The sequence below is a fragment of the Tiliqua scincoides genome, chromosome 5 (assembly GCF_035046505.1).
Source record: "Tiliqua scincoides isolate rTilSci1 chromosome 5, rTilSci1.hap2, whole genome shotgun sequence".
NCBI lineage: Eukaryota > Metazoa > Chordata > Lepidosauria > Squamata > Scincidae > Tiliqua > Tiliqua scincoides.
The window spans coordinates 13,095,347-13,109,481 of NC_089825.1; the positions used below are offsets into that span (position 1 = coordinate 13,095,347).

The 14,135-nt window shown below is 44.0% G+C and overlaps 1 protein-coding gene across 2 annotated transcripts; it reads right to left on the reverse strand.

Moving 5' to 3' along the window:
* Positions 1-1,176: 1,176 nt before the first annotated feature.
* KLF6 (KLF transcription factor 6) lies at positions 1,177-10,385 on the reverse strand. Of its 2 annotated transcripts, XM_066627905.1 has the most exons (5): positions 9,884-10,385; positions 9,597-9,749; positions 6,116-6,698; positions 3,314-3,437; positions 1,177-1,696 (listed from the first exon to the last, which is right to left on the reverse strand). In XM_066627905.1, the coding sequence occupies exons 2-5, from the start codon at positions 9,696-9,698 to the stop codon at positions 1,645-1,647; spliced, it is 861 nt and encodes a 286-aa protein (XP_066484002.1). In that variant the 5' UTR covers positions 9,699-9,749; positions 9,884-10,385; the 3' UTR covers positions 1,177-1,644. The 2 variants fall into 2 exon arrangements, with proteins under 2 accessions (XP_066484002.1, XP_066484001.1); XM_066627904.1 differs by having other exon boundaries at positions 9,597-10,385.
* Between the last annotated feature and the right edge of the window lie 3,750 nt (positions 10,386-14,135).

Here is a 14,135-nt window from a genome sequence, read left to right on the forward strand (position 1 = left end):
ACATGCTCCGTCACATACCTACACATACTATACACACAAAGATACATACACAAGAAATTTTCTGCCCACTTGGTAACTTTTTTTTTTGCTTTTTTCCCCCAGTTAAAAAAAATAAGGTATTGTTTTATTCTTTCGATATTAACCAAATGAAAGCTAGAGATGTGAAATTTGTGCCTTTTTAAGCAAATACTCTTGTTTCTGTAATACTCCTGCACTTTTCAACTGTGCAAGAGAAAAACATAATATTTTCAAGTATGGGGCTTTATATTTGGGGGAGGGGGGACGGGGGTGTATATACACATGATGGCTGTGCAAGGTTAAATATGCAAAACAAGACAGGGATTCTCAAGGTCGTAGCACTTTGGACATTGCAACTATTGTAATCTCTATTCTTTCATGGACATTAAGTTAAGCAAAAGAAAACTATACTGACATTCTTCTGTATGGGAACCCTGGAATTTCCAGTTACTCCCCACATCTTTATAATATACATTTGATACAGTACAAATGTCAGGTGACAAGAGAGCCTTAATGAAGCATATACATCACCCATACCCCTGTATAAGACCTCCCACAAGAGGAGATCACTTTGCATAAGGCACCATTATTAAGGTCAACAGTGCATGAACAGCTAGAAAACCAGAAATTAGACCTCAAGGCATAAATAAGAGACAGAGAGAAGGAAAAAAAATAGCTGCATGAGATTTTTCTTTTTCTTAAAAAAAAAAAGTTATAACCTATAGTGGTTTTATCCACCCAACAGGACAAAAAACAAAAAAAGTTTCAGGTTCTCTATGTTATGTAACATTAAACCAATTGCATTGTAGCAGCTTTTTAACTGGAATTGGAAAAAAAAATGCAGTCCTGATTAAAGAATGGAAAAGCATATAGTTCCCCGGAACCATGCAATAACCTTTGTATTATAATGAAAAGGTTATAGGTTGTGTTATATTGTAAATACACAGCTTATACAATGGATTACAAATGAGCTCTGTAGCAAGTAAAACAAGCTACTTGACACATTGCACATTTAATAGCTGGACCAGACACCAAAAGCTCCTCTCATACAGGATAGGGGCCCCTCCCTCCATTCTGGTGTCCTGACTTTCTTTCCCCCTCCCCTCCATTTCCCCCCCCCTTTTCCTTCTAAAAAGGTGCAGACACCCCTTCCCACCCATCGGCCCCTGGAAATGACTGGCGATCACTCTCCACTTTGCTGCATACTCCTTACATACGCAAACAAATCCCCCATTCAGCAGACCGTTTCTCTCTTACGGTTTTAAAACAACCACAAGGAACAAACAAACAAACAAAAAATTCATGTGCCTCAGCATACAGTCTCCCAGTAGATCCTCAGTAACATACAGTCGTCCAATCATTAACATTCTCAGTGCACGTGCTCACGGCAGAAGGCGTAGGAGCCACTCAGAAGGCTGGGTGCCAGCGTTTGAGACCCACACCCTGCGGTCGCTATGCCGCCTCTTACATGTTTAGCCCTCTGGAGACCTTCCAAGGAAGAGAGGCCCTGGAGGCAACTGGGTTAGGGTGCAAAATGGCATGCTTTGGCTGGAACACGCATCCCTTCTTTCAAGGCCATTGGACCTCGAAGCCTCTTAGCCCACAGGATTCGACCACTTCACCCATTCAGAGATGCCTCTTCATGTGAAGGGCCAGGTGATCAGATCTGGAGAAACACCTGCCAAAGAGAAGGGAGGAACAGGTCAATACACAAGATACTAAATCTGCAAGATTGGTTCCAGCAGAGCAACATGAAGCCCATGAAGGCCTTTGCAGTGGCCCTCAAAAGCCCCCTACACCTCCTCCCTCTTCAGCGGTTTTTCTGTCTTCCTACTGCACTGTTCCAGCTTGAGAAGAAGCTGGAACGGTGTGGGAGGGAAATCAAAAACCCGATCTACTGCCACCTTTTCCTCCTTCCAACTGAACCTGCCAAGTGACTTTGGTGGCTCAGAACCCGGAAGTAATTAGCAGTGATATCATCACATCATCGCCAATTACTTCTGTGTCTGCAGTCAAGGGGTTGCACCAGGGTCGCGCAAGTCTCAGAAGTTGGGCCACCATGCAGTGGAGGGTCAGGTCTTAGGGCTGCATTGTAGCCCACCGGGAAAGAGAAAATGAATTTCACTGGAGACTTGAAACACAAGGCCCTTTGCCCTGTTGTTCCAGTATTGTTTCATAAAATGGGAATAGCTACGAGCAACTCCCAACGAGTGACTGTCACTTAGAAATCCCTTTGCAATCGTGGAGCATGCTTAAGGCCATCCAGGGACCTTCATACTTGAGCTCACCCCCCCTCCCCCGACTAATTGCTACACTCTAGCCATTACAATGGCTCTTATAACAAGTCACAGTGTCCATGACTCACCATGACAGAAGAGTTGTGAAACTCAACCCAAGTCCCAACTAAATGCGGTGGGGATACAACACAGATCACTTAGTGGGAGAAACATTCTACAGAGCCTCACATGTGAAGGTCTGACCACCAGAGGAAAAAATGGACTCACAGAATCTTAAGAGGTGACAAAGGCCACAAAAGCACCAAGTTCAACTCTTTATACTGTGCAGGCATGTTAGGTTTGAAGTGACAAAGCAGGGATACAACTCAACCTTTTCCTCTAGAACAGTGTTTCTCAACGTTTGCCCTCAGTTGTATCACTTAACATGGTCCACCTATTCGAAGTACCACTGGAAGTAACTGGTGATGACATCATCACCAGTTACTTCTATGTTGGGAGGCCAGATGTAATGCAACAAACACCAGTGAGAGGCAGCAGGTGTCCAAGGGTCCCATGAGTACCACCAGACACTACCTCAAGTATCACTGGTGGTATTTGTACCACTGGTTGAGAAACACTGTTCTAGACCATCATTGCAGGAGATCCCAGAGACTTCCCCTGGCAACTTGGTGCACCACCCTCCCGATTTCAGTGCCAGGAAGCAGCTATACTATTCAGTCTGAATCTAGACAGAAGCTACCGAAATGCATCAACTGCAAACTTCAATCCACTTAATTCTGGGAATATTTCCATCAGATTGCAACTGGACAGTTCCAGAATGTACTGTTCAGAGACTGCAGGAATGGACTTTCCCATAAGCAGAATAAGAAATCTCCCCTCCCCCCATACACCGATGATGATCACTGAACCTGATGCTTTACAGATGCAATAGGAAAGAGTTCACACACACTAAAATGCCTGGCCTGTTGATATCTTTATGAATGAAATGCTTGTTGCTTCCTAAGGAAACACTTGGAAAGGGTATACAGAAATAGGAGAGGAGTTTCCCTTTTACGTACCTGTCACAGTGATTACATTTAAAAGGCTTGGCACCTGTGTGCTTTCTGAAGTGTCTGGTTAACTCATCACTCCTTGCAAAACGCCACTCACACCCTTCCCATGAGCATCTGTAAGGCTTTTCTCCTGCAAAATAAATCAGAGATGATTAGCCATTCGGATCTCTCTCTCTCCACCCCCCCCCAAAGATGAATATTGATTTGTTTGTTTTTACATAGGAAACAAGCCCGCTCAATTTCATTCACAACAACACAATAAGTACTTCCAAGAATGCTGACAGAGAATGTAGACATCTCTGAGCTGACAGCTTTGCTGCTACAGCAAAGCATCCAAGATCTGACTGAAGAAGTCGGTGATACAAGCCTTGTTGAACATTCTGTATACAAATGCCATTAACATAACAATACAACCCTCTATTATCTGGTTGCCTAGGATGAGTCAAAATTCTGTCCACGTGTCTCCAGGTTATGGAGGCTTTACAAAAGTGGGTTCCCTAGTTCCTTTAACCCAAATTTAATTAGCATGTCCTTAAGGACTAGTAATTTTTGACCTTTTTTTGCAAGGCAACAGCAATACTTGTATATTATCATTCCTGTAGACAATACACAGCCTAATCTACAAGCACACCATTTTTGGCCCACTGCGCTGAAAATCTCAATTCACCAAGTTTAAACAACTAAACAGATAGAGATCCAAGCATTCTTTCGTACTAGGAACGATGGATCCTAGCCACCTAATCCTATCTATAGTATGTGATAACAGTGGCTTACAAGCTGTTGGTTGCAGCTTGAGGTTCAGATTTTTCCAAGGTTCTGTTCTTCTTACCTCTAGAGAGCTAGACAGATTGTGTCCCTGAATTATGAAGATGCACTAATTATCGTGACAAAGCCTTTAAAGACAGTTCTTTTTCTTAGCAATTGGAAAACTACTTTCTTTGACCACAAGGAGAGAGGGGAAGGTGAGAGCAAAAAACCCACTTTCTGCAGAGCACTGATAGAAAAATTAGGACCCAAGAAAAGAAGAAGCCAGAAAAATTCAGAAATGCATTTCTGTCTAGGGTAACGAAAAATGATGTGTGTTGCAATTGCAAGAAAAGGGGAAGCACCATTTGCAAGTGAGATTTTATATACAAAAAGTTTCATTTCCATAGGAGAATGAATCTAGCAGCCATCTCTCCTCCTTCCTCAACTGGCCCAGAAGAGTCCATAGAAGAGTCTCTTATTCTGCATGCTCCCATCCAAAGAGCATCTCTGAAGAGCAATCCTTTGGCTGCTCACCTCTGGATGCAGAATCTGACAGTACATCTGGAGCAGCAATCCAAAGACCAATAGGCAGCGATAAACATCTAATTGCAGCCCCCAAGAACTAGAATGCTAAAAAAGGAACCATGCCACCGCTACTCTCGCCATAAAACATTCATACAAGCCCTGAAGTGCTTAGCCGTCTCAGAGCTTTTTCATGTGAACTTTGGTAACTGGCTTGCAGCACAATGCATGTCTATCAGAAGTTCATTCCATTGTGTTCAGTAGGACTTACTTCCAGGAAAGTGTGTATAGGACTGCAGACTTTGAAATACGGACACACAGGCCCCAAGTAGAAACATTCTGCATATTCTGTGGTACCCAAACCACAAAATAGAAAGCTTGTGAAGTCCATTGGTTTTATTATAAATATATCCCACTAAAGGATATCCCACTCTTTCTGCACCTACAATTATTTTGAACCAATATTCAAATGGACCAGCCACTACATTCTGCTATTTCAGTGGTAAGACTGGATCACTTAAGGGCAGGTTCCCTCACTGAGTCAAGACAAAATGCTCTGAGAAAGAGCATTTCTGAGAAAGTTCTCCATTCCCTTTTTGTTGTTGGGCTTCAGCACTGATTTATGATTGAGGGATTCTTTTAGCCCCTTTGGGGGGGTCGGAAAGAGAAGATTAACAATTGTGTAGCTTCTCCAGCACAGACTGACTGAAGAACAGGAACCAGTCATGCGCAACAAAGATATTGTGCCAAAAATATTATACCATCCTCTGACTTTTGAACGCAGAAGTTTTGGACTGACTGGCTTACGGAAAGGAATGAGGAAGTGGTGCCTAGCACTCTGGGAAATCTCAGTTAGCATTGCATCATCCAAGGTCTTGAGAACTTAGCCTAGAAATTGTGCAACATTACGATACTACTATCAAAGGATTTCCTTATAGTTAACATCAACTAAGATCGGACATACAGTTGGACAACTCCAGATGGCTATTTGGAGCATGCCCAGTGAAGCAGAAGAGGAAGGGATTTGTCATTCCAACCGTTATTTTGGTGCATGAGGTTTGGCCTTTGGTTATAAATACTATGGGTTGGGAAGGAGAAGGAAAGTGACACCATGATACTATATAAAGAGAACAGCCAACTGCCAACCAGCAGTGGGGCCCAGGTGAGATGGTGAGCACCTTGAAGCCTGCCAGATCTTAGCATCTAGGCCACAGAAGGAACAGTGCGGAGATTCCAGTAAGAGGAAGCTAGCCATCTAGGTTGAAGAAATAGGAAGCAGAGGAGATTCATTTATAATGTGTTACACTTGTATCTTTGCTTTCTTCCATCATGGAAGTCACAATAGTGTATGTAGGGGTTCCCAGGTGGACTCCAAAGCTAGAACGGCTTTAGCAAACTTGTCACATCATGATTTCAGACCATGACCTGAACCCCTTAAGGCTGAGTGAGATGGAGCAAGGAACGCCAAGATCTCCAAGTGTATATGGAGTTGGGGTATCCAAGGTTGGAAGTGATTCCAGCAGACAAGAAGGTACTCACCTGTATGAGTACGCTGATGTGCTTTCAGATGAGAACTTTTGGTGTAAACCTTCCTGCACCCATTGAAGTGACACCGGTGAACCCGCCTCCTTCCATCCGGAGAAGCGTCGCCATTTACCGGGGCACCCTTTTCTGCAGTCTTTCCACCAGTACCAGTACGAATTTTACCAGGCGAATGCAATTCACCTGGCGCACAATTCCACGGTTGAGAAGATGGTTCCTTGCTCAACTCAGGAGAAGAAGGGGGAGTAGAAGCGACAGATGAACTCAAGTTTCCCGTGCTGGCTAAGCCTAAGACATCACTTATAGGATCAGTGGTAAACTTAGTCGTCGGTGAAAGTTCCTCGGAGCTATCTGACGATTCACTGCTGATATCAGAAACTGTTAAACTATTAGTCTCTAAGCGCTGGCTGTTAACGTTGTCCTCCTTTGGTACACATGAAACCTTCTGTTCAGATTCCTCCTTTTTCTCCCGTGCCAAAATAATTTTGGTCCACAGATCCTCTTGACTATCAAATTTTATTTCAGAGGCGGACACGTAGCAGGGCTCACTCTGAAGGTATCGTTCCAGCTCTAAGCAAGTCTAGAACAAAAGCGAAACACAAAATTATAAATCAAAATAGCATTTAAAGAGCGAAAAATACGTTCAGTGGAACTTCAAATAAAGTGCCCGAAGATGAGCTGTTTATTCCTGGTTGCTAGGCTTCTTAAAGTTACAGGCCACTTAACTCTCATTTGGTGACTGTTCCAGTAAACAATGCAATTCCGAAGAACTGGGCAGGAGTCCAACTCCCAGAGTTTAAAATCCACCTACATTTTCCAGGCAATATTCCTAAGGTCTTAACTAAACAATCATCTCCTGGGGAGGAGATGTGGAATAGTCATTTTAAGATCAGTCTTTTCTCTTCCTCCCACTCCCCCCCCCAAAAAAAAACATTGATGAGGCCTCTCTATGCTTTCCAGCATTTCATTAACATTTCATTCCAGTATTTCCAAATCATTTTCTATTCCCTCAGATAATTACCCACTTGACTCATGCCAAGCTGAAAGTCCTACTGCTGTGCGCTAAGCCCAAAAAGCATGTGTGGTTACTGGTGGCTAACTCTCCAGAATCAAAAGATGCCCACAAGCAAAACCATTTCCTGCACATGAGAATTCGACCAAAGGGAGATGTTCTCCAAGCCTGTCAGTTACAGTGCATGCTGGCACACACTCATGTAACACGAGGCATTTCTCCAAGAGATTGGAGAAAGCAACCAAAAGAATTTCAACAACAACAAAGAGTGTCTGAATTGTAACACAGTAGTACCAGGAAAACAAAAATGGGATGGGGGAGGCAGTACAACTCTTAAGGTCCTGCTGGGAGTCCCACAATGAAGAACTGTATCTACTGGCCAAGAGTACAACACTATGAGTCATCTCCCTATTTCTTTCACTCCCTGCCAAAGAAGACTTCCTTTTAAAAACCTGAGCCTCTGCCAAGGAAGTACATGTTTCAAATATACATGCAAAGGGAACATGTAAAGTGAGCCTCCCTCCCAAAATGAGACCCATAACCCCCACCCAAAACAGAACTTGCTTCTCCCCACCATCACTCTGCAATGAACTGCTAAAAACTTGAAAACAATGAACTGCTCCCAACTTGAAGATGGGAAAAACAGATACTGAGTGTCACAGGGGGGGGGGGGTATCTGTGTGTACTGAATTCTCTTTGCCATTCTGGAACAGCACATTTAATGGTGCTAAATTGCTGGGTCCATGTTCACGGGCAAATTCCTCTGGCTCCATATGCTCATGACCTTATTTTAGCAAGATCCCTCCCCCCCCCAGCGGTACAAGCAAAGCTGACCCCCAAGAGAAAATGCCACACGTTTCTCTCTTAAGTGTCAGCTGAAAGAGGGTTCCTGTCATCGTACTGTGGTGATTCACACACACTTTTAATTTTTCTTCTCCCTTGTTAATGGATGGGGTGGTGGGTGAAAGAGAGAGAGAGAGAAGAATGGAAAAATAATGCCACCCAATCAATATTTATAGGTTTCCCTATAATTAGGCAAATGATTTGCAGCGCACTTTAAAAATACCTTGATAAGGCGCATCGATTCCATGAGGAAACAGGAAGGGGATTTATAGAACGAGCTTTCGTGTTATACTTTCATAATCAGGGCTGATTTAAAATTCCCCCATTATGCAAATCAGCTCAAAGGGGTTTAAAATGCCTCTGAAAAGCTACTGGGATCGAGATCTGGCTCTCAGCCAAAATCCAAAAATGCTTGAAGGAAACCACTAAGATCAATTTCAAATCATGTACTGTATATTGGTGTTGCCTTAGAAAAGGGAGGGTGAGAATATAATGGGGAAGAAGAAGAGAATGGTGGATGCAATTACAAAACATCTGAACAGTTGTAGCACTTGTGATTTCCAGCCTTCTCAATAGGTTGTGGAGCTTTCACAGCCCAGCTCACACCGATTTTGTTCTAGCCATTCAAGTTGTGGAAAGGAGCACATATCACAGCTGAGCAAAAAAAAAAAAAAAGGCTAGTGAATATGGTCTCCTTCCCTCCCCACCAAAATGTCCAAGACAATGCAAAAGCAGTCTGGTCTCCAAGGAATCCAATTATGTGAACTGACAACAACAGTAAAAACAAAAATCGTTAAAACCCCAGTCCTTCCTCTGCTAGAAAGACTCAAAAGCAATTAGTAAAAAAAAGCAAAAAAAAAAAAAAGCAGGGTCATTGTCATATGACTGACAACTCACTGGGGGGGAGGAAGGAAGAGGGAAAAAAGGAGCTTATTTTTTTAAACTGGTTAATAAACAGCAGGGTGAACTTTAGAACACTAACCAATGGTTTACACTGCCAAGAATGATAGTAGTAAAAAGAGTGTACTCCCCCTCTCCATCATTAAAAAAAAAAATTCAGGAGAGAAAGAATGAGTAAAGCATTAAAAAAAACCTACATGCAAATGAAAACCAACACATTTGACAAGATCCAACTGTACTGTTTGGAGGAGATCTGCAACACAAGCACAACAGAAACTTTTGCCAGGGGCTGGATCGAGCCAAAGGTGGAAGGCTGGAGTTTTCAGGGTTTTTTTTATTTATTTATGTGCAGATGGCAACATTTCACTCTAGTGGTTGTTTTGATGAGGGGGGGGGGGGAACAGAGAGAGCAAGCATTCAAATCATCAGCTCCTGTTTGCAAGATCTGACAGCAGCACTGTCCAGAGCCAACAGCCAGCCAAGGGAAAGCAAAACTAGGAATCCATTTATGATAAGAATAATAATTATTTTTAAATGAACAATGCCCCCTTTTTTCAACACCAGCCTGAAATACAAACCCCTTTATAAAATAAAAATAAAAGAGTGAAGGAGGGGGGAAGAGATCTCTCCCAAACAAGGCACTCAACCTCTCCCTTGATGGTTTAAATCCAATGAATACCACTGAATAGCAACATTACCAAACATGTACACATCCTCCTTTACCTGTTGCCAATATTCCTCTAGAGATGGCAAAGCAGAGAAGTAACCAGTGTCGTGGACAATCTGAAGTTCCTGGAAAATGCTGCACATTGGAAGCACATCCATGTCTCTGTCTGTCTTTCAGTCTCTCTCTCTGCCTCCTGGATGTTGTTTTGCCTGTCAAGTTGCAATGGAGAAAAAAAAAAGCCTTCCACCAAAGTCAAAGGGCTGCTTGCAAGAGATCTGTTCTTATGTTCTTATCTGTTGCAAAAAAAAAAAAAAAAAAAAAAAAAAACCACAACAATACCAACCAGATGCCTTTAGTTGCTGCTGGTGTCCTTGTTGGTAGTAGTTTTGTGGTGGCAGGTGATGGTGGTGACAGCAAGTGGGGCAGCTATTGACAAAGCCCCACTACTACTTCCTCCTCCTCTTCCTCCAACCATGCACACATCAAAATCAAAAAATAAAGAGGCAGATGTCTATACATAGAGGCGCAGAGAGAAGATGCACACACACATTTCAGTTCCTACTCACTGGTCAGGTGAAGAGGGGGAGGCAGCTGCTTGCTGAAAGCCAAGGGGCAGGCATGCAAAAGTTTAATTGCACAGCAACAACAACAACCAAAAAAACAAAACTAAAGAGAGATAGTTGATCTGCTTTTAGTCTTTGCAAAAAGTCTTCTTACAAAAGCTGCAGCTGCTGGTCCTGCTTTCCACTCCTAGGGCTTTCTCCAGACACTTGCTCCAGGAGCCTACCAAATATTTGCAAACACTGAGATGACTGCAAATGCAACCCCCTGCAAAACTTCCCTATTCAAAGCTCTGCTTGGCCACAACCTCCTCCTCCTCCCGCTGCTCCCTCCTCTTTCTGCCCCTCCCTCCTGCTCCAGCTTGCACACTCCTCCCCCTTTGCTCCTCCCCCGCCCCTCTCCAGCACCTCGTGATCCCATCACGCCGGCTCCGAACGCTGCCCAATCTCCAACAACAAAACTTGTTACACCGCGTTCCAATGATGTCAGGGCCGGCCAATGGGCGCACGCGGCGCATCCCGGCTCCTCCTGGCGTGACCGAGCCTCTCCGTGACGCCCTCCGCCATTGGCCCGATTCGAAATTCGGCCCGTCCTGATTGGCCGGCCGCGCGGCAGGCTATTTTTAGAAGGGTATATAAAGCTGGGAGCTGCCTGGTTTGAAAGAAAGGGGGCTAAAGGAGAACGAGCGGGAGGCGGCTGGTTGTTTGTCGCTGCCTGCGAGCGGCCGTGCCGCGGAGTGGCCAGCGGGGGCGCTGCTGAGCCGCGCAGCAGTGGCGCTGAGCAATTGCTCCTTAGAATTTTCAGATGCGCTTTGCACAAGGAGGTTGCAAGCAGGGAGCCTTTTCAGACGTGCATCCCTTCGCGTGCATCGTTTTTCCAGTGACTTTTAAAGCCTTTTAAAGCATGCACTTGATTGCACCCCACCCCAGAAAGCATTTGCAAACCTACTGAGCCCGCAAAGCTACCTACACTTATCTGGGAGTAAGCCCCATTGGCTATAATGGGGCTTACTTCTGAGTAGACATACATAGGCTCAGGCTCCAAATTCCAAGTGGGAAAACATCACAGCACCCTCTACAGCAGTGGTTGTCACACAAATGGACCCACTTTTTAGAGTCAAAATCTGCCAGGACCCACAGGAAGTGATGTCATGACCAAAAGTGACATCATCAAGCAGGAAGATTTTAACAAACCTAGGCTACAATCCTGCCCACACTTACCCAGGAGTAAGTCCCATTGACTATCATTGTTAAGAGTAGCTTTTTAAAAGTACAGGTCTGTAACATTTGCCCAAATGCAGTCACATACTATGGTACCATCAAGTCTAATTTATTAAAAATAAAATATGGAAATGAATGGGAACCCACCTGAAATTGGCTTGCGACCCACCTAGTGGGTCCTGACCCACAGTTTGAGAAACACTGCTCTACAGAAGTGGTTCTCAACCAGGGGTACGTGTAACCCCAGGGGTACACTTGCCAGGAACTTTAAGGGTACTTGGAAAAAAGTATTGCATAGTAAATGTAGGTCTGCATTAGAATGCCTTGTGGGTCTGGCAAGGCAGGAAGGAAAGCAGCTAGCTGGCTGCAAAAGCCCCAGCAACTGCTCTTTTCTGGTCATCAATTTGTCTATTAGCAGATATGGATCAATAGTTGGAAACATATAAATTTGAAGTAACAGCACTATGTTAACTGCAAACATTTTTGCTATTTAATACGAGGGGTGCAATTTATGGAAATGGGGTGCCAAGTGGGGTACGCAAGTGAAAATACATTAGGAATCACAGCTCTTTACCCATTTTTTTCTCCCCAACTTTTGCAAACTCAAGCAAGTTAATATAACAGTTGCTCCAGTTAATACCAGTTTTCTGTTTCAGTAGTCTTCAACCTTTTTTGTATAATAAATAAATAAAGCAGGAGACTGGGGACACCACTATAAATCCTGCACCCTCTCCCAGTACCCTATGTGCCCACCCCCATTGCTGCACACTCCCCGCCCTCGTAATCCCCTCACTGCACTGTTCACTGTAACCAAATATTCTTATTAGAGAGAGCAGAAAATGTTAGCATGAAGCCTGCCACTAGTGAAAACTATTTTAGTACAATTGCTAAGATCCTGAGCAGGACTGGCACATCATCTCCTTTGTACTTGAAGGGGTGCACCAGATACCTCCCCCTTTACCTGGTGGTACTCTAATTCAGTGATCTTCAACCTTTTTCAATCCCATAAACCTCTGCAACCCCACAACTGAAGCTGTGCGATCCCAAGGTTGAAGAACACTGTTCTATTTTACTTAGCAGTTTCAAAACCTTGTATTCTTCCCCAGAGTGGACCTTCATGAAAAATAACTATACAGCATTTTAAAACAATGGAATTATTTTAAAAAACCTATTAAATACTCCTTGATTTTTTGGGCCATCAATGCCATCAATGCCATCTCCCCCTCCAAAAAAAGAGGGGCTGCAATTTTTGAAGCAGACTCCTGCAATGACTTCAGAGAGCCCCCCCCCCAACCGGGGAAAGAATTGGCAGCTTGGATCTCTCTGCTGGTTTTTGAATTCGTCAAATGAGACAGGCAGAGGGTTCTGTCTGACTCCTTCCCTATCTGTGATGTGGTTCTGCTGAAGTTCTGCGGAATAAGGAAGGGACGGTGGTGGAGTGGATATCAGGGCTGGAAAACAAATGGATTGGAGTGTAGAACTATGGCTGCCACATCTCCCACTGTGCTGGAGACTTTAAACATACAACATAGATCACCACCGACTTGCACTCACTTATTTTCAATATGCTTAAGCCAGTTTGGACAATACTATATCACCTGAGTGTACTCCATGTCATAAGAAAAGTGTCCTTTCTCCACACTGTGGGGGTGGCATGTGCACTAATGGAGCATGCATGATTCTGGCCGCTACCTTTGCATTGGTTGTAATTTGGGGCTCTTCCGGAACAGTACAATAATTGTATGGAAGGACGTATAGAATTGTAAGAATGTCAGAATTGCATATAAGAATGTACAGTAATTATATGGAAGAACTGTATGGAATAAACCTCCCTTCTCTACTCTTGCAGGATGAAATTTGGTGCAAAGTGGTTATCTTGTTACCACAAGACCAGCCTGAGTCATGCATGTCTAGCATGTACCCAGCACCTTGCACACATACAGGAGAACAGGCAACAGTTTGTCCTGTCCTTCCTCCAAGAAACTCAGGCTAGTGTATGTCAGATTAACACCAACCTTTCCCTTTAAAGGGGCTGGATGTTCAGCAGTGGTGTCATCATGTCATCTCCAAACCTTTGGGCTGCCAGGTACCTGGAAGTGAGTGCTCCATGAAGAGCTCAGCTTGGGAGGCAAAGCCAGAGAGGGAATCTGCGCACCTGACAGGGAATCCTCTGTGCTTCATTGTTGGGGTGAGATTTGAACCCAGGTCTTCCTGGTCCTTGTCCCACAAGCTACTCACTACACTACGATAGCATTCCAAGGCCAATACTATTGATTATGATCAGGAAGGGAAGAAGGAGGACTCCAAAAATAGAACCTAAGGCAGTCAAGAGTTCATCAGTCGCAATAATCACCTGGGGTCAGGTCTTTGGTGGTCTCTTTCCTTGTTAACATTCTTCAGTAGCATCAGATTCTCAATAGCCTTAAGAAGGAAACTGCTGGGGGAATTATGTGAGCCTATTTGGTTAGGGAAATGCTCCCTTGTGCTCCACGAGGGCGATAGCTACTTTGTGACAAAGGGATTTGTGTGCAATCGTTTTTGCAGGTGTATTACCACTTTGAATTGTTGTGGCACACGTGGAGCCATCAGCTGTGGTGTGACACCTTATAATGTATCGCTGCTGTCCCCAACAGTGACAGAAAAGTTATGGTTGTGTATGTGAGAACTTTGAGACATGACAGCAGGGTTGAAAAGTTTGAAGATCAATGGCACAGCAGGCGAGAGCTGATCTATAAAATTCTGTGGGACACTGAGGCTCTGAACGGAGAAATTGGTCTTTGTGTCTTATAGGGTTATGGTGATTGAAACAAAAGA